At 39.6% G+C, this 24986-nt stretch overlaps 2 protein-coding genes across 2 annotated transcripts; both read left to right on the plus strand.

Moving 5' to 3' along the window:
• Positions 1-6897: 6897 nt before the first annotated feature.
• LOC144654937 (uncharacterized) lies at positions 6898-10555 on the plus strand. Its single transcript, XM_078515173.1, has one exon. It carries the CDS (start codon positions 7496-7498, stop codon positions 8207-8209), a length of 714 nt encoding a protein of 237 aa, XP_078371299.1. The 5' UTR covers positions 6898-7495; the 3' UTR covers positions 8210-10555.
• Positions 10556-23147: 12592 nt separating this feature from the next.
• On the plus strand, positions 23148-24570 carry LOC144654938 (uncharacterized). The gene has a single exon (XM_078515174.1). It carries the CDS (start codon positions 23320-23322, stop codon positions 24028-24030), a length of 711 nt encoding a protein of 236 aa, XP_078371300.1. The 5' UTR covers positions 23148-23319; the 3' UTR covers positions 24031-24570.
• The last annotated feature ends 416 nt before the right edge of the window (positions 24571-24986 follow it).

The following is a 24986-nucleotide window of genomic DNA, read 5'->3' on the forward strand; positions in this document are numbered from 1 at the left end:
GTTTTCTGGCCTTGCGCAGTAGCACTGTTGATACAAACAAAGGCATCCCATGGATTTTGTTAATTTTGATTATGTAAATTTGACAAGCATGGATATTTATTTATTTGTCTGTGTGCTGGGAAGCTGAATCCTTCTAAATCAAGGTCGCCTGTTCAATCATAACAAAAATCAAGAGCCGTAAAGCACTCATTGCTTAATATCTGCATTGGTAGCACGCCATCCAGCAGATGTACGTCTGGTCTTGATTGTCCTGACGCTGAATTCTGTTGCAGTGGCAAGTGCAAAGCTGACGGTTGTGATCCTAGTCCTGATACTGATCCTGGCGACACCGTTGCAGCAGTTGGTAGGCTCTTACCGAAAGTTCTCGTAAAAAAAGCATTAAATGCTAAAAGAAGTGCTCGTTTTTTGCCAAAAAAGTGCTAAAATAATGCTAATTTTTTTAAAAAGTGCTCGTGGGTAACATAAAAATGCTCACTTTTTTCCGATTTTTTTAAACAAAGAATATTACATTTTTCAGATTTTCAGTTACATTTTTCAACAATAAAATGTAACGATCAATGTTTGATGTCAGAGTACGCTCTCGAGCTATCTCTGCCTTGGCTGGCTGACTTCCATTGTTTCTCGATGAGAACGTGAATGACGTCATCTTGGAACGAGCGTGATGGACTGGGTTTCTGGAAGGCAACCACTGACGTATCAAACCTATTCTCCAGGCCTCCACGGCTCCTTTGACTAAAATGAGGGCTAATGCATCTTTGGACGCCATAAATAAAGTCAGATTGTGCTTTTTAACACAAAATTAGACAAATAGTCAGTCGAAAATCCAAAATAATGCTAGCAGTGCTTTTTGGGATAAAATGTGAAAAAAATGCTCGCGAAGCCAAATAATGCCAAAAAAAGTGCTAGCACTTTCGGTAAGAGTGGCTTCATACTGGTCGCAGGGATCATCAGTTTGTGCTGTTATCGCAGAAGAACAATAATAAGAATAGAGGGAACAGTTTTCACCACCGCAAGCGACTCGCCCGTCAACAGTCTCATTGCGCCTTCCTACCAACAAGACTACACTCATCCTCCCCCAATTCATTTTGGACAATCGCAGCTGCACACTCCTCTGCCATACATCCATGGAACGGCCACAGCGAGTGGACAACCTCCCCCTTACACTGCAGCATCAACGGGAAGATCAGGGGGAGTATATACTCCAAAACCCTCATATGGTACTGTACAATAAGCACCTCGGTTGTGACAATATACGCTGCAAACATGCGTGCGAAGTCAGCATGGCCGGAAACTTGTGAATAAGGATTGAACTTTGCCTTTATCGTACTTAGGCTACAGCTGACTTTTTACTTTTCGTTTATGCATGTTTTTTTAATGATTTCTAGAATCCTTAGCGACTAGCAAAATAAAGGAATAAAAGGCATTAGAGTAGAAAGATACTGACGGTAGATGTTTTTCGCACGCTTGACTTAATCTGTACAATTACGTATTCGAATGATCTCATCTAATTTGCGCTGGTATTTAGATTTTACTGTTTCATAGTCATGTTAAGGTCGCGGGGGACACCTTAGGCTCATCATTATGCATTTATTTAAAGCGTATGCACAAAGTACAACGACTGACATCGACAACTTTACGCTGAGATATTTATGACTGGACAAAAATATGGGCGCGTGCGCGTGATTTGTAAAAAATCCCTGTTTCTTTGATATTTTAACCAATTTAAAACAACACTTAGCGATATACGTTCAAATAGTTTGTAGGAAGTGTTTGAGCTTATTTTCATCTAAATTTGAATATTTCTGCAACTCAGAGTAATCACAAAAATATTCGGCATAAACAATCGTGTCCTATTTAAAAACGCATTGTTCTCACCATAAAAGCGTGGAATATAATTACCTTAATTACATCTCTCCTTGGCAAAATGATCGTATTTAGGTCGGGACACCTTCGGAAATCTCAAAGTTTGGACTTTTCCGACAATTTTGTGGCAGAGAATACAGCACGGATACAGAACTTCATGACTTGCCACTGCAGATAGGTGTGTCATAACAGAAGCGGAATTTTAAAAGAGCGCTTTTAGAAAGAGGTAGAAGACATTAAATTCAAATTTGCGCACTTAAACCGTCATAACTTGCTGGCAAACTTTAAATTAAAAAATCCGCTTCTGTTATGACACTCTAGAGATATTGACTGATTAGTTTTTGACAAGATCACAGTGTGCTGTCTCCTACTCGTTCCGCAAACTCTGCCACAAAAATTGTGTTTTTCCCAATTTGGCATTAACGAGGCTATAACATCGCCGTTAAATGCAATCTACCAAATAAAAGATGACATTCACAATCTTTCATCATTTCTTTATGTCTCTGTAAAATTTGAGCTTAAGTGTACCCATAACAGCTGAGAAATAAGAGTTTTAAAAGATGCAGTTCAAGCAAAATTTTCCTTCATGAATTTATTCATGCTGTAGGTATTCCCCGCGACCTTAATGCGCTTTTGATAATTATTTTTATAGAATGAGCGCTAGTAGAAATATTCTTTTATTATTACCAAAAAATACCATAAGTTTGAATATTGCGGACTGAACGAAGTCTGTTGCAACAATTTACAAGGTAGCCCGGTTTAATTTCTTGGCATGATTTCGTTTGAGAAATCAGTCTTCATCGATATCGTAATTCAGCTTCAACGCTGCCCGCAGTTTGTGCTGAAACTGAATGGGCTGAAATGCGCATATATGTTAACTGATAGCCGAGAAATCATCGAATATTTAACTATGATTTCAGAACCCCACTAGGACCCTTTGTACAGCTCTCTCAGACTCAAAATTCCGGGATTCACTCGATACAAAATATCAAAATGGCTTCTGAAGAGAAAGAACATTATTCACGTGTCCCCAAAAAACTTTCGGTCTCAGCCTCGTTTCCCGGGACCTCTCACGACTTGGGAGGAAACAGAGAGAGACCCTGGGAACGAAGTTGTTTCAGCCTTAACAATGACGTCATCGCGCACAAATTGAGGCTACAGTTGAATGAACGCGACTAATGTTTGAAAATTCGAAATTTGAATCAAACACGACGTGGATTGCTTTTGTGTGTATTTTTTCTTCTTGAGAGGAATAGAAAGCTTTACCGTTTGGACTATAACATACTTGATTTTAACCAAAACTGAAACTATTTCCTTGAGCTAGAACCTTTTTCCGGCCTTGCGCAGTAGCATTGTTGATACAAAAAAAAAAAGGCATCCCATTGATTTTCTGTTGCCTAATGGATACAAATTATGGAAATTTGACAGGCATGGTTATTTATTTCTTTGTCTGTGTGCTGTGAAGCTGAATCCTTCTAAATCAAAGTCGCCTGTTAGACCATAACAGCTCAGTGCAGAGCCGCAAAGTACTCTGAAGTTTTTCCGTGCATTGAAAACGCATCGAGACAGAATTATGGCAGTAGTTGTTGTTTCCTTTAAACTGCACCTGGTCTTGTTTGCCACAGTGGCTTTCTCATTAGCTGCTGTAAGCGATGGCTGTTTCGACAGAGTTGACTGCCCCGGAAATTTCGAAATTTGTTGCAACAATGAATGTGTTGAGGGATCAAGTTGTAGCACGCCACCCAGTGGATGTACATCTGATTTTTCTTGTCCTGGCACTGAATATTGTTGCAGTGGCAAGTGCAAAGCTGACTGTTTTGGTCCTGATCCTGATAGTAGTTCTGATACTGGTCCTGGCGACACCGTTTTTATAATCATCGGTTCAGTATTTGGCTTCATAGTGGTCGCAGGGATCATCACATCGTGCTGTTGTCGTAGAGAGAAAACAGTGACAATAGAGCGAACAGTTATCACCACAAGCGACTCGCCCTTCGACATTCACGTTGCGTCTTCCTACCAACAAGGCTACTCTTATCCTCCCCCAACTCGTTTTGGGCAGACACAGACGCACATTCCTCCACCATACATCCCCGGAACAGCCACAGCGAGTGGCCAACCTTCCCCTTACACTGCAGCATCAACAGGAAGATCAGGGCGGATACATGTTCCCAAGCCCTCATATGGTACTGTACAATCAGCAAGTCGGTTCTGACAATATATATTCAAGGCTACAAGTAGCAAGTGCGCATAGGCGGAAACTTGTGGACTGCACTATAGTACTGCACTCTGCTTTTTATTATATCCCGAGTACAGGCTACATGGATATCAAGGACCTGTCCACATTAATCTGGATAAATATGAAAACGGAGAAATTTGAAAACGCCGTAGAAAACGTGTTTTGTCCACATTAATCGGATAAATTTGGAAACGACACGCTCCATCGCATTCACAGAGCTATAGCGAAGCGCGCGAGTGACGTCGCGAGTAACAAATCGAAATTGCGGTCGATTTTCCTAAAACACTTTCTAAAGCAGCCGGTATTCCTTAAACAATTTCATAAAACGAGACCTTCGCCTGATTCCTTCCATTTCTTTCAGAAGGCGCTGATGTTTTTTGAGCCTCATGGCGGTTATATTCATGATCATTTGCATTCTATTTTAAGATCTCGCGCGCTTCGCCATTGTATAGGCCTAGACACAAATATCCCGAAAAATGCTCTAAACATCTATCCGGAAATTCCCAGTTTTTTCTCTAAAAATCTCAAAAAGTTTCTAAATATTTCCAAAATTTGCTAAAAATCCCTAAATATCCCAAAATGTTCTGTCTTTTTCGAGTGACACTGGGCTCATTCTCAATAGAAATAGCTTTACTTGGCTCCTCCGCTGGCTCCGCCATGTTTGAAACTTATTTCCCCTGGACATCTTGGGGTGCAGTAGAAATAGGAAGTACTGCTGTGCATGCACAATTGGATTGCACCTTACAGCCACTAATAAGTAAAAAATGAGTCAAAATTATCATTTCGTAGGAATTTTAAATAAAGCGGCAAAGAAAATAACACAACTTTTCCCTCAAATCATCTAAAAATCACCCAAAAGTCCCATTTTTTTCTAAAAATCCCCAAAAGTTCTAAAAATCTCATGATGCTCTAAAAATCCTAAAAAAATATCCGGCTTTTTGTGTCTAGGCCTACCATTGTATAGCTAATAATTAAATAAAATTAGCTGTACAAAAAGCTAATTGCAGATAAAAAGCTTTTGTTTTGACAGTGATCATCAGTGACTATTTGACGTCAGTGTTTTCAAAAAGCCACACTTTCGCCGTCCACACTACTGCGCTTTCAAATTTCTTCACTTTGGAGAGCGTTTTTGAAAAGCTCTTTTTTCGGTGACCGAAAAAGCCGTTTCAGTCGGACGGTTGGCCTAACCGGGGACAAAAAGATGCGTTTTCAAACTTACCCCGGTCAGTGTGGACAGGGCCTTGCAAATCAAATCACGGATACCAAAAACAGAAAATAAAAAAAGGGGTTAGAGTCAGGAGAGTCAGTTCTTTCGTGTATGCGAACGGAGATTCGATCTAGTTGTAACACCGATTCTTTGAAGTAACAGTAAAGAACGCACTTTATTAAAGCTTGTAATTCTACTAGTGAAATGGTGTAGCAGTTGTATTGTTTTGGGGGCTAGGGGCATTGGTCTTGTGGTTTGTTCTATTGTTCTCTTAAAGAGTAGCGAGTCATTCGTGTAAAAGTCCTTGCGAAACCGACCGTTGTAACGCCTTAACTTTATAAAAGTGTTTGAGGTCGTTTGAATATTTCCACATTTCGTTTATACATGAATATAATAACATGCAGGGCCGTAACTAGCTAGCAAAAGGCAAGACGAGGCACTTTCCTCGTCTAGATTTTTACCCAAAGTTAAAAACTGATATGTTTTGTTAAGAAAATAATCCCCAGTTGAACAAGATTGATTTTTCTCAAGAAATACCTTATGAAAAATGTCTCTGAAAGTGGTTCTGAGCTTCTTAGATTTCATAAATTTCTGGAGAGCATGCCGGTCAGGCCCCCTAGCAAGATTTTGCCTCGTCTTTCGCAAAGGTCTGGTTACGGCCCTGTAATTGCATCATTATAAGCATCATTGCTGCATATCGTCTGTGTAATTTAATTATAAACCATTCACGACTCTTCACCTAGATTCCTTCGCCTAGATTCCTTTTATTTCTCTCAGAACACGCTAATGTTTTTTGAGCCTTGTGACGGTTATCACCCGTCATGCGCATTCTATTTTTAGACATCGCGCATTTCGCTATTCAACAAACAAACGAAGCTTAAAAGGTCTATTATGATTACTGGCTATCTGGACTTTGAACGAACTGAAGATTTGTAATAAACACCAAACGATGATTATGATTATGCATATTTTATGTTGTGCTTTGTTCCGGTTTCTGCCGTGTTATGACGCAAAACTATCGATAATCGCAATTAAAATTTCATCAACCTAAGATACTGGGAATTAATTTTTTTACCTCCTTAAACAACAGTCACGCGATAGATGACCATGATTATGCATATTTTCCGTTGTGCTATTTTCCGGTTTCTGCATGTAAGCTGGTATGACGCAAAACTATCGATAATCGCAATAACAACCGTCACGCGGTTGCGTGACAATTTTGTCTGCAACCATTCACCTCAAAGAATCAGCTTTTCCAAAACTTCACGAAACCAAAATGGAACAACGAGGCATCCCATCTCTTACTTCTATCCGCGACTGAAAATCTTGCCAAACATAACGTATCACCACGGATATGCCCCAGATAAAAAGGTTGTAAAAATCGCGAGAAGGAAAACATCTATGCGACGTAAAAGTGGATATCAACCAATAAGTGGAGATTTTAAAAATTCCTCTTCGCTGTTGCAACATGTTGCAACTGTTGTCAACATGAAACCAAGGGAAGAAAAGGCATCCAGAGTAAAATATTGCAATTTTTAATAGGCCAAAGAATAAAAGGGCTAGGCTTGTGGGGAACGGTAAAGTTCTTCGCAGCTGTTATTTGGGGCTTTACGCAACGCTTCTTCTCGTTGGCGTTGCGTGACGAGCCCAGAACTGTGCGAAATTTCAGAAGTAATCTTTTGGAGATTTGACGCAGTGGGCATTCAGCTTTCGTAAAATGTATCAAAAATAATCATGATGATAGAAGATTTTCAAGTTGTAAGATAACAGTTAACGAATGTAAGCTGTGATGTGACGTAGGAATGACGAACTAGAGACAATTTGATCAGTCAACGTACTCAAAGAGTATCATTTATCATGACGGATCGGTCACGCGATAACGTGACAACTCTCACGAATTTTAATTGCATGAAACCTGCATAATGTACAAACAAACCATTTTTAAGACAAAAAGATTGTGTAAACGAAATGCTCCACGTATCTAAAGGGAGAAATAATCAAAAGATATGCGTATTTGAGCACCGCACGAAATGTAAATAAATTTTAAAAATAGGGCTGCACAGGCAGTGGTGACGTCAATAGCGTGATCTCGTGACCAGCTGAATTCTGGGAAGTGTCTATCTTGCGATTGCGACGGTTTTCGAGTCGAGAAAGTGAAACGCTTCAAGATCAGGCGTATTTTCAGAGCTATGGCTGCGACTTCTTTGACACTTTTTACCCTGATTGCTTGCTCGATAATTGCTGCTAGCGACGGCTGGTGTACACACGGGAGGTACTGTGGTTCGTTCAAAGTCTGCTGCAATAATGAATGTGTTGATGGCTCAAATTGCCTAGGTCGTTCTTGCACGTTTGGCTCCGATTGTTCTAGCGATGAAAGTTGTTGTAACAGTGTATGCAAAGCTGGCTCCGACTGCATCGGATATTCTTGTAAAATCGACTCTGACTGCGGAACCGACGGCGAAAACTGCTGTTTCGGATCTTGTTCGTATTACTGTTACGATCCAACAGACGTGATTGTTGGCTCGGTATGTGGATCGATTCTTCTCTTAATCTTGATTTCCTTTTGCATTTTCTTCGCTTGCCGTCGTCGTAGAAGACTTCATCACGGCAGAGTCATCGTTGGAAGGAGAGTAACAGCAACAACCACTACTACAAGATGTGCGACACAGAGCAACCCTCTCTACCATGGTCAGGTGCCACCATCCTACCAACAGGGCTACCCATACTACCCCCCACCGCAGTATGAACAGCACCAGACGGCCGTACCGCCACCATACAACCCTGCAACAACCACAGGGAGTGAACAACCTCCCCCTTACACTGCAGCACCACAGAGAAGTTCAGGGGGAGTATATGCACCTAAACCATCTTATGGTGCTGTACCATCAGCACCACCTGTCTAACAAGATCAAAGGCAAAAAGCTGAGTTGTGACAATATATTTTTAACTTCATGACTTCTTAGAAAAAAGGATCAAGTAAAACAAAGTCATTGTTATCACATTGTAAGGAAATTATTGTACATAGCAAAGTAGTGAATCAATATATGTATTGTGTATAGTTCCAAGAAATATCCATGAGGCCTTCCAAGGGGGTTTCTGATGTCACTTTGTCGCTTGTTTTCAACCAACCTGTGCCTATTTGGTGAGGGAAACATTGTTGCTGTCGCAAATATACACCCTTTTAAGATGGTCACTAAATTTTTGGCTATTTTGGCGCAATGTCACCTGTCGCTAAAACCCCTTGGAAGGTCTCATCCATACCCACCCCAGGGGAAGATTTTTGGAAATTCCCAGCACAAGCCAAAGTTTAAAAGGAAACACGAAGATAAATGTGGGAGGCTAGGAGTGGCAGGCGCGGATCCAGACTGGTTTCCACCATTTTACGGAAATCGGTCAAATTTTTTATTACAAATAAATATTTTAGTGTTTATTATGTTAAAGGAAATTTCCAAGTCTAAACATCCAAAAATCAAATAATTTGTTATCATCTTATCCGAAAATACCCGGAAATGGCACTTAAGGGAGTCAAAATCTAATTTTTTTTTGTCAGGAGAGCATGTTTTTAAGGACCTGAGGCTCGTGCTTTCGGCGCTTCTGTTATCAGGAAATGGTCATCATTTTTCCTGGATCCGCACCTGGCACTTGGCATAATGGTTTGTGCACTGAACTCTGGATTGAACTGTCTGGTTCCAGTCCTGGTTGGGGTTATTGTGTCTTGGGCAAGACACTTCACTCTCATAATGCCTCTCTTCATCCAGGTGTATAAAAACAGGGTCTAAATAGATACTGGTGAATTGTGCTGGGGGTAATCCTGCAATGGACTAGCATCCCATCCAGAGGGGAGTAGAAATACTCCTAGTCGCTCAATGCTAGGGACACCGGAATAAGATCAGTTGGTATGGGCCACTTGGCTTGATTAATGAAGCTTAAATATGGAAATTTCAGAGGAGTTGGGGAGTTCAAACCAAAAAGTCTTCTGTTGGAGGGGTATGGATATTTTCTTGAACAACACATTTAAGCCAGGTTGCAGGATTGTGAGGTAACAGACACATACTAACTCTTTGTCAGGAGGAGAGACAACAAAGAAAACTGTTTCTTTTCTCGTTTCTACAATTTGTCCACTTTACCACAATCAAAGGGTCTGGGCACACTGTGTAGCAGTGTGATTCAGTTGATGGCATAATTCTGCCAGTGCAAGAGTCTTTTTGACAAAACAAACTGTGAACAAATACAGTGATGTATAATGATTAAGTTTTAATTAAGTGCCTTCCAGCTTTTAAAAGAACTCAGTTTTGATAATTAGGTTTTACATGTACTTTGAAGACGTATAAATTTATCAGATAGAGGAGATTTATTGATGGCTGACACTTCCAATCAGGCTGACTTTAAAACAATAAGTCATGCATAATTTTTAAGTTGCCGTCAAATTGATATTTAGTTATGGTTTGAAAAATAAGAGAAAGTTGTACAAAAAAGTACCAGGAAACCATTATTAAGTGAAACACAAGAAGTTTTCAAGTTTAAAGATAATTAGATAAGCAAGAAAGGGAAGGCTTTGGCAATTCTTTTGAGGGGATAAAAAATATTTATAATTATCTATTTTAGGCTTAATATGTCGGTAGTTATTTCCCCCAGAAACTTAAGAGCATCCAACTTGCTGTAACATGACTCTAACATGGCTGATGTAGAGATCTCAGGGCTGTTTTACTTGCAGTACTAGATACTTGCTTATTTAACCAGAATCATTTATAATTTGAGGACCCCTGATCCATTTAGGTTTGGCTCTGACCAAAAGGATTGGTAGCCTGGGTACCACTATTCCAGGAACCATGGAGCCAGGGGGTGGGGGTTGGGGGTGGGGGGCTTGGTGTGGCAAAGCCCTCCCCAATACTTTCGAAGAAATAAAGACTCACTAAGAGAAGAGTATCTAAAGTCCCCCACTTCAAGTAACTAGTCAGCCCCCCCCCCCCCCCAAATTGGAAAAATGCTCCGTGGTCCCTGTGTTCCATTCACTCACCATAACATTTTAAAGTGAACCTTAAAATTGATCAAAGGATAAATAGAATGAAATAATGATGGTCAAGCCTGTATATAAATAATTTGTACCACTTGAGAAAGTCAAGGAGGCGGCATCTTTTAAGCTTAGTTTGATTGTCACAAGAATCCACTACTTTGTTGTAGTGATGTGTGATTTTGTAGTTGACGTAAACTAACTAGCTGGCCTGAATAAATGTCTTTTTTTTAATTCATTGTCATTGCCATGATTCGATGTACTAAATCAAGGGTCCTTGGGGAGGGGAGGGGGTGGGGGTATAAATCTTATTTTCCAAGCCCAAATTTTGCCCAAATTTTATTTCCCAGTCAATCGTTTTCCCCAATCCCACTCCCAGCTCTATTGTTTTTTGTTTGTGATTCCCAGTCCCAGTGACCCAAACCCCATTTTCCCAGTGAAAATATGCCCAAATTCCAACTAACTTCAACAACTTCTAAAACAGCATGATTAGTTAAGATCAAAATTTTCCGTTTTTCAGATGCAACTGATGTGATGTGAATTGACGTCAATAATAAACGAGCGTCAAATAGAGATACGTAAGCAAAGAAAGTCAATATTTTTCAGGTCACGCGATTTCGTGACAAATCTACTCGCAAGCGTTTATGTTACGTCAAAGTTAAGTACTAATCGTATTATGCGATCGTTTTTAGGGGCGATCTTATGTATATAGGATCATAATTTTCCAGTTTTCAGATAGATGCAACTGATGTTAATTGACGTCAATAATAAACGGGCGTTAAATAGAGATACGTAAGCAAAGAAATTTGATATTTTTCAGGTCACGCGATTTCGTGACAAATCTGCTCGCAAGCGTTTATGTTACGTCAACGTTACTAATCGTATTATGCGATCGTTTTTAGGGGCGATCTATGATATAGGACATTCCGGTTTCGAGGCAACTGATGTGAATTGACGTCAATAATAAACGGGCGTTAAACGAGAATGAAAAGCAAAGAAACGATAATCTATAGGTCACGCGACCGTGACAAATCAATGTTACGTCAAAGTATTATACAGGTCGTTTTTAGGAGCGATCGTATTTTAATATGAAGTGTTTTACCGAAACATCTTGCAACATACAATAAACCAAAAGGGTGGGAAGAAAAAGCGTCGATAAAGAGAGCTTATAATTAATATGGCACCTGTACCGTTCGTATTTAAACTTCCTTCAAGCACGTGGCACTGTTCGCCCTGGTAGCTTTCTCGTTCTTTGCTGTGAACGATGCCAAATATTGCAATTCGCGGAGCGATTGCGAATCAAACCAAGTGTGCTGCGCCAAACAGTGTATTGCAGGATCAAGTTGTGTCGGTCGACCTTGTTCGTCTCAGTCGTATTCATCTGATTGTTCTCTCGGGGAGAGTTGTTGTAGCAGTAAATGTGTTGCCGCTTCAAGTTGCATCGGTCACTCCTGTTTTTCTCGTAGCGATTGCCCCGGCTCTTCAAGTTGTTGTAGCAGCAAATGCTGGGGTTCGTCCGATTGCTGGGGATCTTCTTGTTCCAGCAACTCTGATTGCGGCGTCGGAGTTTCTGGAATGACATGTTGTTACGGAACTTGCCAATACTCGTACAACGACTGCATTGATACTACCGCCGTAATTATTGGATCAGTAGTTGGCGCAATCGTGTTTAGCTCAGTACTTTTCCTGATCATTTTCCTTGCTTGCCGTCGTCGCAGGCGGCTGCAAAACCCGTACGGCAGAGTAATAGATGGGCAGAGGACAACAACAACTACTGTCACCACCACTGGTAATGTACACAGCAACCCACCCTACCTGGGACAGGTTCCGCCATCCTACCAACAAAGCTACCCATACCACCCCCAAGTGCAGTATGAACAGCCACAACAGACGACTAATATCCCTCCACCACACAACCCTGGAACAATGGCGGCAGGTGAACAGCCTCCCCCTTACCCTGCAGAGCCACAGGGAGTGTCAGGGGGAGTATATGCTCCTAAAACGTCTTATGATGCTGCACCATCAGCACCACCTGTCTAGCAACAACACAGGGACACTAAGGTGTTAACATCGCATGGCGTTTGAAAAATAGTAGTACTAAGTAGTTTTAGAGAGAGGAATCATAGCCTGTTATATACCCGATAATATATATTATACAAGACTGATATATAAGTGTTAGTAACCTCTCTATCTCTTAAAGCAGCAGTTTAAAAGCCCTTAGTTAGACCCAGGGTAACGAGAAAGCCGACATTTCTGACCAGGCTGACTTAGGGCCTGTTTATATGGAGGAGAGTTGTCTCTGGTAGAAGGGTTACCCTCCATACCGAGCCACCCCAGACGAGAGAGCTTTTCATACGTTTCTTTATTATAAATAGCTGCGAACTGTTTATATGAACAATTGCAAAGTTGGCTCGGGGGGCAGGGTGACCCTGGGTGGAGGGTCACTCGCTTTGAAGGTAGGGTGACCCTGGGGAGCGAGCCAACTTTTTGCCATATAAACAGTTTGCCTCGCCTACCAGGGACAAGTTGACACAAACGGAGCATGCGCAAACGCTAAAATCAGCTAAAACAAAATCTCAGATTGATTGAAATCGAAGTCGGTGGTAAATTAATCCAAAAAAAGGTCTTAGTCGACGATTTAGCGTTCCTGATTTTAGAAAAAAAGCAACCATAATAGATGTTTCAAAACAACTCTCGCCAGTCTTTTGAACCGAGAAGGCCAAGTTTTGGCTCGGTCAACAGGGACAACTTTTTTCATATAAACGCTCGTTAAAAGATGGCTCGGGGGAGAGGGTAACCCTCCAACAAGGGACAACTCTCTTCCATATAAACAGGCCCTCAGCTTAATCTTGCAGTCAAAACTGCTATATAAGTTTTTATAAGAAACGGTTTGACGAAACCGGCAAAAGAATTACAAAAGAAAAGCCAGAGTCAAAGGGTGCCATAGATTATAATATATTCAGTGAAACATGAGGGGCACAAAGCCTTGTTTGTTTGTTTTGTTTTGTTTTGTTTTTTATTATTATTTTTATGTGTGAAGAATTTAATCATTGAACAAAGTCAAGCATCAGAATATTTTGCACGGAAGATTTCAGTAATAGGTTTGTTGTATTGTAAGAACAAATTGCATTTGCATTTGCTAGAGGTATAAAAAAGGGCTCTGGGAATATGGGATATATGCTACAGTGTCATTAAGCAGATTTGAAAGATGACAAGGATTATGAAAAAAGGAACAATATAATTTTAAAATAATTATATGTAGCTCCTAATAAAAGTCTTTAGTAAACTGTACAACATACTAGCTGTACTGCAAATCATAGTTAATAGAGGGAAATGGTTAGGAAGCCCGGCAAACATCAAAGGAGCAAACAAAGAGGCCTTGATTTATGTTGGAAGGTCCACTACCCTGCACATCTTTTGTTTTGTGTTCATACACTATGCATGAATTACGTAATCCCAATGTTTCTATTGGTTAGCTACCTGAACACACGTAACCACCTATTGTATTTTGTCAGTTTTTGTGCAGGGTCAACCCCCAAAATAGCGAACAAAAACATACAACAAAGAACTTTGCCAGGCTTCCTAACCATTTACCTCTATAAACTATGTGCAAATATAGTTATTTTTAACCCACGCCTCAAATTTTCAAAGAGGTAATTACTAAAATGGGAGTGATTATTCCCAGTTATCCCAACCCGGGTTGTCTTTCAGTCTTTTGTTGGGCAAAGAATTCACAACAGAGACACCTAGACTACTTAACATGCAGATAAGGATTTACCATTGAATGACAAACTAGCCTGGATTAATGCCCCTTGAGTCACTGACATTATGTACTTGGCTGATAAATTTGTGATTTGCTGGATGATACAAACGATCTCCATAAAAAGTCATGTTGTTATATTTGCAGGTAGGACTGCGATGTAATGTTAAAACGGACGCTCACGGAGATTATCAAATTTAATCAGTCGTCAAGTCACGCAATATTAGTATGAAAAAGTCACGCCATATCATGAAAAAAGTCACGCGATATCGTGACAACTCGCGTTCTTTTTTTTTTTTTTTTTTTTGGGAGTTATTGGCATTTAATACGTAGCTGACAGTAAACGTGTGATTTGCTGATTGTGCTGGACATGGACTTCTGCTGAAGTAGGGAGTTTACTTTCATTTAACGACCTTTGAAATAGTCATGGTGTAATTAATTTTCCAGTTCGCAGGTTGCTAAGCTGCCATCCAACGGAAAACGGGTGCTGTGGAAAAGTCACGCGATATCGTTAAGTGGTCACGCGATAACGTGACAACCCGCGACGCATCTAATAAGGAATCGATCATTTTTTTTTTGAGGAATAGAGAGTGGGGGATTGGGCAATTACCAAAAACATTCCTGCACAGACAAAACGGCTGAAAAACATTCCTCACTGCAAGGGAAGCTATAGGAAACAAACATTAAGAAAAATCTTTAGACAAATCTTGCAAGACCTGCCTCGAATCTTTTTCTTCTCGGAACTTCTTGCCTCGTGAAGTTTTCAGAAAGAAATCGTTAGCCGACTAGGAACACAAGATCATCAGACGCTGACCCAGACGCCCTAGAAAACATATGCAGCCCCCCCCCCCCCCCCCCCACGTGCCGAAATTTTTCGGGCAAAATGCTTAGAACTCGGGCAACAAGCCTAGAAAAAATATTGAAAATAAGCCGACAAATATCAACATTACGTTCAAAAAGAATTACATCAACAGAAAAAGTATTGGAAATATTCCGAACTTTTTGGTTCAAAAGCCTAAATTCTCATTCATCTGCTTTCGTTTCCTCTCTTAAATTGCTATAAACATGTTCGATTTTTCTCGCAAATTCTGCGTGACCCGTCAGTTTAATCATTTTGAAGTGAGTAGGAAATTGGCGAGGGCGACCAGAAGTTTGGATTTTCCATAGCTTAAGCGTATGCGTGCGGTGGATCCAGTGTAAGAACTTGATGAAGCTATTACAAATGTGATCAAGCTAATGTTTTTATAAACATTATATAAACATTTTTGACTCAAATGTTCTAAGGGCTAGCTCAAAACTTTCAACGTAATGATTTAACCCATTTACCCTTGAATGCACGCTATTGTATAACTTTCAAGTGGAGGGGGGGGGGGGGACAATGTAAATTGGCTCCCCAAAAATACTTCCATTTTTGCTAAACAAGTGAAGAAATAAAATATTTTCCAAGATAAAGGGCCTCGGCATTGACATCTTCGCCATGAACTTATAAATTAAAGAACTATCGCAAGCAGGCAAGGTTTGTACACGACTATTTCAATGCACGTTTTGTTGTCCATTTTATTTGCCTCTATATTCAGCTTTTAACGCATGTCACTATTTTTTTCGGGCAATAAGGTCTCCGCCCCCCCAGGTCCGAAGGTGCCCGTACGCCTATGTCTGGCTCCGATTGCTTGGGGTCTTCTTGTTCCATCGACACTGATTGTGGAATTCGTTTGAACTGTTGTGACGGAAAATGCTCGTATGATCGTTGTTCTGATTCTACCTTCGCCGTCATTGTTGGATCACTTGTTGGCTCAATCGCTTTCATCATCGCGACCTTCGTGTGTGTTTCCTGCGTTTGCCGTCGTCTGGGAGCAAAAGAGGAACCAACAGAAACAGCAACCACTTTCACCATACAGAGCATGCAACCCACCCCACCCAGGACAGGTTCCACCGTCCTGTAGCTACCGACAAGGCTACCCAGGCTACCCCCCAGCACAGTATGAACAGCAACAGGACCTGACCAATCCTCCACCATACAACCCCGAAACAATGACAGCAAAAGAACAACCTTCCCCCTTTAAACTGAAGCACCACAGGGAGTATCGGGGGGGGGGGGAGGGGGGGGGTTGTGCTCCCAATTATAAACCCTTTTACCGTGCTATACCTTTAGCACCACTTGTCTAGCAACTGCACTGGTAAAGTTAAGGAATCCTACCCTACCCAGGAACTTTCACTCAAGTGGTGTAAAAGCCACATTGATGATTTTAATGATCACCAGCCTTTAAAATAACTGGTGAACACCAGTGGATTTTCATAAACTTAAACGATTTATAGTTTTACAGAGGGGAGTTGTATTATTGTTTATATTATAAAAGGCTGACTTAAGTCTGATAAGCCTACATAGCAGGGGCCTGTGTAGTTTTAAGGCGCGCATTTAGGAAACGTGAAAGGTGTAAGAAGGCCACTTCTCCTCGCATGGCCTTCTCGCACCTTTCGTGTTTCCCAAATGTGTGATGATTATATATTCAGTAAAACACGAAAGACACAAAAGCTTTTGTATTTTTCTTTTCAATTTCAATGGCTGTTGTCATTGAGCTGATAGTCAAACACAGGAATAAACGTAAGCAAGAAAAGATTTAAGTAATAAGTTGCTGTAAAGAGCAACCAGCATGGTTGCAGTAAGTAAGAAGTGAAAGCACAATAACAATAATAATAACAATCAAATTAACGATAATAATAATAATAATAATAATAATAATAATAATAATAATAATAACAATCGAATATTTATTTAATAGCGCTCGCAATTTAAAATCATTCTCATGCTGCCACACAGCTCATTTGAAATTACTCGCCAGATTACTCTCTGAGTTGTACTCGACGCGGCCCTATTACTATACGCGAAGAAACCTATTAGTTTGTTTACTTATACTATTTTGTTGTCATTTTTAAGCTTAGCATATTTTAATTTTTTTGTTTTATACTAGTACACTGTTTACATATTTCCTGTATTTAGTTTTACGTATTTCCGGTATTTCGTAAGATACCATTTTCACCATATAAATTTAAACATAGCCAATGTAAACTCCATTGTACCTGAAGAAGGCTGGTTTGGCCAGTCGAAATATAGTACAAAACTAATTCTCTTATTCTACGTTGTATCGGTCTCTGCTTTTCAAATTCAGTTTTCTATGTGTCAAACCGATAAGATCACTCAGTTGATCCAACGTATACCGGTAGGAGATCGTACACGGTTTGCTTGCTTGAACTTTTAATAGTCCTATTACTATAACTGTTTATCATATTGGCTCTAAATTAAATCAACCCAGCATACCTTATTAAAGGCGTAATATTGTAAAGGACAAAGAATTCACAACGGAAATATCTAAACCAACACAGTACGCAGCTTTTGAGTTTTTCCATTAACAGACAAACAAGCCTGAGAAAAGTCACGCGATATCATTAGAAAAGTCACGCGATATCGTGATAAAAGGCACGCGATCGCGATATATTGTAATTGTTCTCACAGAGAAAAACGTGACGTAACAGCCTTTCGCTATAACTCGTGATTGGTCTTTACTTGCGACGCTCGAAGTTAACCACATTACGGAAGGAAGAAAACCGTCGATTAAGAGATTTAAATATGGCAGCATGTACTTTCGCAAATTTTGCCTCCACTACACATCCGGACACACAAGACATTGATTAAATTGGGTGCGTTGGCCAGCCAAGCCAACATCCCGTTTATTCCATCTCAACATATAATACAAGGTATGAATAAATGACAAATACTAAGTGCACCAAAGCCGGACACGAAAACCCCTAAAAACCAGCAAGTAGAGAAAACGGGGAACGTGTGGCCCCGACCAAGGCAGTGGCGCAACCCTTGGGGGTTTGGGGTATTATTATCTAACTACTGTAAACAAATACTTTTCCAAATATACAAATACTTTTCCAAATATACGATCTTACAGTGATACAATTCTGATAGCAAACCTAAATATTTAAACAAGACGAAGCGTCATTCGAAATATACAATCTTACAGTGATACAATTATAATAGCAGAACTAAATATTTAAACAAAACGAAGCGTAATCCTGCATCCACTGATGACATAGGAAAAACAAATATAACCAAACATTGACCAAAACGTGACGAAGGCTGACCGTAGAATGTCTCACCTTTCTAACGGCCACCTATTTAAACTCAAATCCCACTATACACTGCACACCTCAAACCCGTACCCAGCCCTCTGATCCGTGCCGGCAAAATAGTAATTTATGCTAATTTAAGATCCTCACAAATTACATATTTTGCCTCCACTACACATCCGGACACACAAGACATTGATTAAATTGGGTGCGTTGGCCAGCCAAGCCAACATATAGAGATAAAAAGAAAGGGCTAGAGCAAAGTGATTATAATTTTGAACTTCTCATCTACTTGCTAGAGAGTGTCAACAGAATGTAACTAATTGTTCACAACAGAGGTTGAGGCCAAAGGGCCATGTTAGCGGAAATTCCTTGAAAGAGACCATCATCTGAGTGGGTAGTTCACAGATCGTGCAGCCACTTGAAACCATGGAAAGCGCAATTGATAAAGGAAACTGATTATTTTGCTTGAATCCAGCAGATACTGCAGATCAATGTACAATTGATGTGCTTCACAAGGATGAGATTGGTAGCCAACACAGTTGTATAAAAGTCATAAAAGGATCTCCATCTGTTGAAAACTCTTGCGTAACTAAGTCCCCGGAACAAGAGCTGTAAATTTCATTTTCTCCATTATTAAAGACACCTCTCCCGTATTACAGGTAGATGAAGTCCAGAACCTCGTGTCAAAAATGTCTGCAGAAAAAACGTAAAAAAAAAACAAGTGAAAATAAAACAGTATGTGACAACAAAGAAGAGGGGAAATATATACGAAATTAAAAATAACCCCAACCTGCCTTAACAAAACAGAAACTAAGCAAGCTAACAGACAAGCAACTTCCAAAGAAACACAATAAAATATTTATGAACGCTTTATCCAGAAAGAAACAAAACTACAACAAACATACTCTATATACCACTCAAAGGTACTATCTGATATACAATTGTTCAACATCAACAGTCTCACATCAGCCCCTTCAAGGGCAGTGTTTACAAATCTTCAAAATAAGCAAACTTGTATGACAGACCGCTCAAGGGCACTGTATGCAAATCTTCAACATTAAGAATCTTATATCATAGACCCATCAAAGGCACTGTTAAACAAATGATCGAAAATTACAAACTGATATTATAGATCCGTAAACGGCACATATCAAGGGCCACGTCATCTTCAAGGAGAAGGATAGAAAGCCAAATAGCAATGTACTAACATTGTGGGACGCGAAATGCATTGGAAACCAACGCGAAACCTTGGCTTGTAAGAATACTAAAATTATTGCGTAAAGCTACAAAGATCAAGATCAATAATACAAACGCTTTTCCTCAAATTTTTAATAGGAATAGATAAAGGATTAAATATCTTTGGAGGTGTTGAAAATAAAACGAAACATTGCAAACTAAAAAACTCGTAATAGCGATCTCGGCAAAGACAGAGCAACATTATAAAACTAACATTGCTCCTAAAAGCGATCTTAGCAAAAACAGATTCCAGCATCACTACTGGTAAATCTAACAATGTTTCTTGTAATAAAAACCCCAGAATTAAAAGTAGTGGCAACTTGAACCCCTACTTATTGTGCCTAATATGAAACAAGGTGCACCAAAAAGTTTCCAAAATACTGAAGTGATAATTAAACACAATCTTTTTACTTGACACCAGATTTAATATCACAATACACCAACAGAACAAGTAAACGAAAAGAGGGATCAATAAATGGCAATGGCAAAGCTTCAGACTCATGATCTAGGAAATAAAATACAAAAACAATTGAATTAATGTAAAATAAGATGAAAAGCGCTAAATGCGACTAGTATGAAAAAACCATAGGATAACTAGGATCAAAACTGAAAGCAAACGCAAAACAGAACAAACTACACCTTGATTCAGGGCATTCTTTTCAGTGATTAGCTGGTGGACCGTACTTTCTTTAACTGCTATAGCAGTGAAGGATAATTGGGACACTCAAGCTTGCCAGATCGTGCAGCGACTTGAAACCATGGAATGCACAACTGATAGAAAACACTGATGTGCTCGAATAAAGCATTTTATTATATAAACATCAGTGAAATACCAGGAAATCTTTCGCACGAAAAAAACATATCTTCACACGTAAAAATAACATGTTATTTTCACATGTGAAGATATCGATTTCGGAACATTTTTTGGCAAGTTTGCCCTGTTTTAATGCTTAATGTGCCAAAGAAAATCGATATTAAGTCAAAACATCCTCGGATCTTCCTCGCCAGTCTTCGGCAATCTTCGGATATCTTCGAAAATTTTCGGAAAAGTTCGGAAACATTCGTACGATCTTCGGACAACATTTTGAAAATCTTCGGAAATCTTCGGAAAATGGTCGGAAATCTTCGGAAAATCGTCAAAAACATCGTAATTAGTAGGTTTATATAATAAACAGAATATTACATGGTTGCTTGGAGATATGAAGTTTATCTTCTCGTGTTCAAATCAATCGATATCGATTTGAACACTCGAAGATAAATTTCATATCTCCGCGCAACCATGTAACATCCTCTATAACTGCATGAACGAGGCACAATTGATGGGCTTTACAGGGATGGGACTGGTACCCAACACAGTTGAGGCAAAAGATCTCCATCTGTTGAAAACTCTTGTGTAACTAAGAGAAATCGCTGAAGCACTCAAAAACAAGAGCTGTATAAAATTTCATTTTCTTTCTTTTCTTTTTTTTTTTTTTTTTAATAATAATAAAGACACCTCTCCTGTATCACATGTAGATGAAGACTATAACCTCGTGCCAGAAATGTCTAAAGAAAAAACGAAACAAAGTGATAATAAAGGAATATGTGAAAACAAACAAAAAGGGGAGAAAAAATATGAGGCATTACAACTAAACCCCGGCTAGGAAAAAAGGCGCATGGTACTTGAACAAAAGAGAGACTAAGCAAGCTAATACACACAGACAAGCAACTTCCAGAGAAACGCAATTCAATATTTATGAACGCTTACTCCAGAAAGAAACAAAACGACAAGAAACATACATGTACTCTATACACCACTAAAGGGCACTATGAAAATATATAAATACTTGACATTGACAGTCTCATATCAGACCCCTAAAGGGGAGTTATATTAAATCTTCAACATTATCAATCATTTAACATAGACCCCTCAAGGGCACTGTATTCAAAACTTCAACATAAACAATCTCATATCATAGACCCCTCAAGGGCACTGTATTCAAATCTTCAACATAAATAATCTAGCTCATATCATAGACCCCCCAAGGGCAATGTAATCACATCTTCAACAAAAACAACAACAACAATAATAATAACAATAATAGTAATAATTTTATTTGTCTATTTCTAAAATATTTACAATGGCTAAAAATACATTCTGACTTAAATTTGAGCAAACATTACAAATACGACTTATTTTTGGTAATAATAATAATAATGATGATGATTTATTTGCATTCCAACAATATTGGCTCTTCTATGCAAACTCAAGGGCACTGTATTCAAATCTTCAACGTAAACAATCTCATATCATAGACCCCTCAAGGGAACTGTAATCAAATCTTCAACATAAACAATAATAATAATAATAATAATAATAATAATGGTTTATTTGCATTCCAACAATATTGGCTCTTCTATGCAATCTCAAGGGCACTGTATTCAGATCTTCAACATAAATAATCTCGATCACCGTATCATAGACCCGTCAAGGGCACTGTATTCAAATCTAAAACATAAACAATCTCATATAATAGACCCCTCAAGGGCACGTGCTCTTCAAGCAGAAGGCTAAAAAGCCATAAAGCAAAGTACTAATACTGTAGGACGTAAAATGCACAGGAGACTAACGGGAAACCTTAGCCCGTAGCAACAATATAATGTATGCGCAAAAAGCTACCGAGATCAATAAACGCAATAACAAGGAATCAAAATAGGAACAGATAGAAGGTGTAGAAAATATAGTGATACACTCAAAACTAATAAGCCCGTTATAGTGATCTGAACAAAGACAGATAAATTTTCAGCACCAATGAATTAGTGATTAATTGTTCGTTGTAACAAAAAGCCGTGGAATTATAAGTAGTGGCAACATGAAGCCCGACTAATAGTGCCTATTATGAAACAAGGCGTGGGAATTACTTTCCAAAACTGAAGTGATCTACGCAATCTGCCTTTAAACAAAACATGAATAAACTGTTAAATAAAAAAGAAATCAAACCAAAAGTAAAATGGAACAAACTACACCTTGATCCTGGGCGTTGTTGCCTAGCTACTCTGATCGTAAGTCGGCAGGACCAGCACAAGAAAGGAGTCTCTACAGAGACCTGGTTTTGCTTCAGCTCTATAAGTTTTCTTCTCATCGTCTTCGTCCGACATCCGCCACGTCGTGATGTTTGCATTTCAAAGCAGAACGGTGACTAAAATTAAAAGACATTCCCCGATAGAACGCTTTCTTGGATTTGTCAAAGTCATTACGACAAAGACCAACGATATCGTCTTCAATTGCTTCTAGGACCGATTTGTTAGCTCTAAACTGATCTTCATTACTCTTCTTATTGAACGAAAGGAGAAGCAACGCGCTTCTTTCAACATCCCGCATCTGCTCAGCGGCACCTCATCGCTCGATCTCGTAGAACCAAGACAAAATATTGGTAAAACTGAAATTATAGTCGCGACAAGATTCTTTATCTGACCAAGAAGATCACGATTGTTCCGAGGAATAATTTCTCTGACTTTAGTATTGTCCGGTGGAAAACCAAACATTGACCAAAACGTGACAAAGGCTGACCGTAGAATGTCTCACCTTTCTAACGGCCACCTATTTAAACTCAAATCCCACTATACACTGCACACCTCAAACCCGTACCCAGCCCTCTGATCCGTGCCGGCAAAATAGTAATTTATGCTAATTTAAGATCATCACAAATTACATTTCTCGTACGTGTTAAATGCAAATATCGTGAAAAAAGGCACGCGATATGTGGTAGCAGGAAAAACGTGCTTTGACGCCACTGCAGCCGTTATAATTCGACGTGATTGATCTTTACTTGCGACATTCGAAGTTAACTTCAATACGTAAGGAGAAAACCGTCGATAAGGAGTTAAATATGGCAGCAATTTATTTCGCAATTCTCTTCAAATACGCGGCACTAGTTGCCCTGATCGCTTTCTCGCTACTTGCTGTAAGCGATGGGTGTACTTCCAAAAGTGACTGCAGATGGGGTCAAGTCTGCTGCAACAACAAATGTGTTTCTGGATCGAGTTGTGTCGGTCAGTCCTGTTGGTTTGATTCCGATTGTTCTAACGGGGAGAGTTGTTGCAATAGCAAATGTGTTTACGGATCAAGTTGTGTCGGTCAGTCCTGTTCGTCTGATTCTGATTGCTCAACCACGGAGACTTGTTGTAACAAAAAATGCAGACATGGTTTCAATTGCCGGGGGTATTCTTGTTCCACTGACTCTGATTGCCAGGGTATTAAAAAATGTTGTGACGGAGACTGCTATGATCGTTGTTCTAGTTCTAGATCTACCGCCGCCGACACCGCCGCCATCATTGTTGGTCCAATCATTGGCACAATCGCTTTCATCATCATGATCTCCTTGTGTATTGCCTGCGCTTGCTGCCGTCGGCAGAGAGCACTTCGTCACGGCAGAGTAATAGAAGGAATCACAATACAGAGCAACCAACCGTCCGCTAGAGTCATACAAAGCTACCCCCACCACCCCCCAGCACAGTATGAACAGCACCAGCGCACGACAAATCCTGCACCATACAACCCTGAAACAATGGCAGCGAGTGAGCAGCCTCCCCCTTCTTAGACTGAAGCAACACAGAGAGTATCAGGGGGAGTTGCTGTTCCATCAGCACCACCTCTCTAGCGGCAACACTGAAAAAGTAAAGAGAAATTGTGTAAAAGCCACACTGATGTTTTTATGCCCCCCAGCCTTCAGAATAATCGGTTTTGAGCACTAATGGATTTTCATAAAGCCGAGAGATGAAAAGTTTTCAGGGTGGAGTTATATTATTATAGGTTATTATTAATAGGCTAACTTATGGCTTATTAGTGTTCATATCTTCCGGCAGCGACAAATCTGACTAAGCCCGGCAGTAAAGTTATAAGTTATTGCTTGAATTTTTGTATAAACAATGGTTTGAAAAACTAAAAGATAGTATCACAAAAGGAATTACAAGGTGGAACCAATCAACGCCAGATTATCGCACAATCCGAGAGCTGATCGACTCATGCCGCGCTTCAAAATGTATTTTGCAAACTAATAAAGAGTTCATTAAGAAATAAAAAACGTTACTCTGGTTAAAAATTTGTTGTAAAATGTTCGTAAAATAATAATAAAGAGTTAAATAAAGAGTAAGTTTACATTTTGCTTAGACTGTCCACCAGTTCTCTCGCTGTTCTTTCCCTGCACTCATGATCATTTATCGAAAAAATAAAGGGCTGTGAACAGTCTACAGTTTGCCTAATTGAGCATAACGACTTTGCATGGATAAGGCATCTACTATATATGAATTGATTCCAGAATTAGAACAATACGAGCATATTTTTATATTTTCCGTTTTAACTACGGTTACTGAGAAGCGTTGCGTGACGACACTAAAAACGGCTGCGAGGGAAACTAGGTCGTCAAGAGATCCGACACCACTCATCAGTTTGTCGCTGTAATATTGCAGATTTTTATTATATATACTTTCCGTCATATCACAACAGTTTAACCCATTTGGCCATTCCTGCAGGTTACGCGAAATCGTGACAGAAAGT

Source organism: Oculina patagonica, chromosome 5 (genome assembly GCF_052425735.1).
Source record: "Oculina patagonica isolate OP01 chromosome 5, crgOcupat, whole genome shotgun sequence".
Classification (NCBI taxonomy): Eukaryota; Metazoa; Cnidaria; class Anthozoa; order Scleractinia; family Oculinidae; genus Oculina; species Oculina patagonica.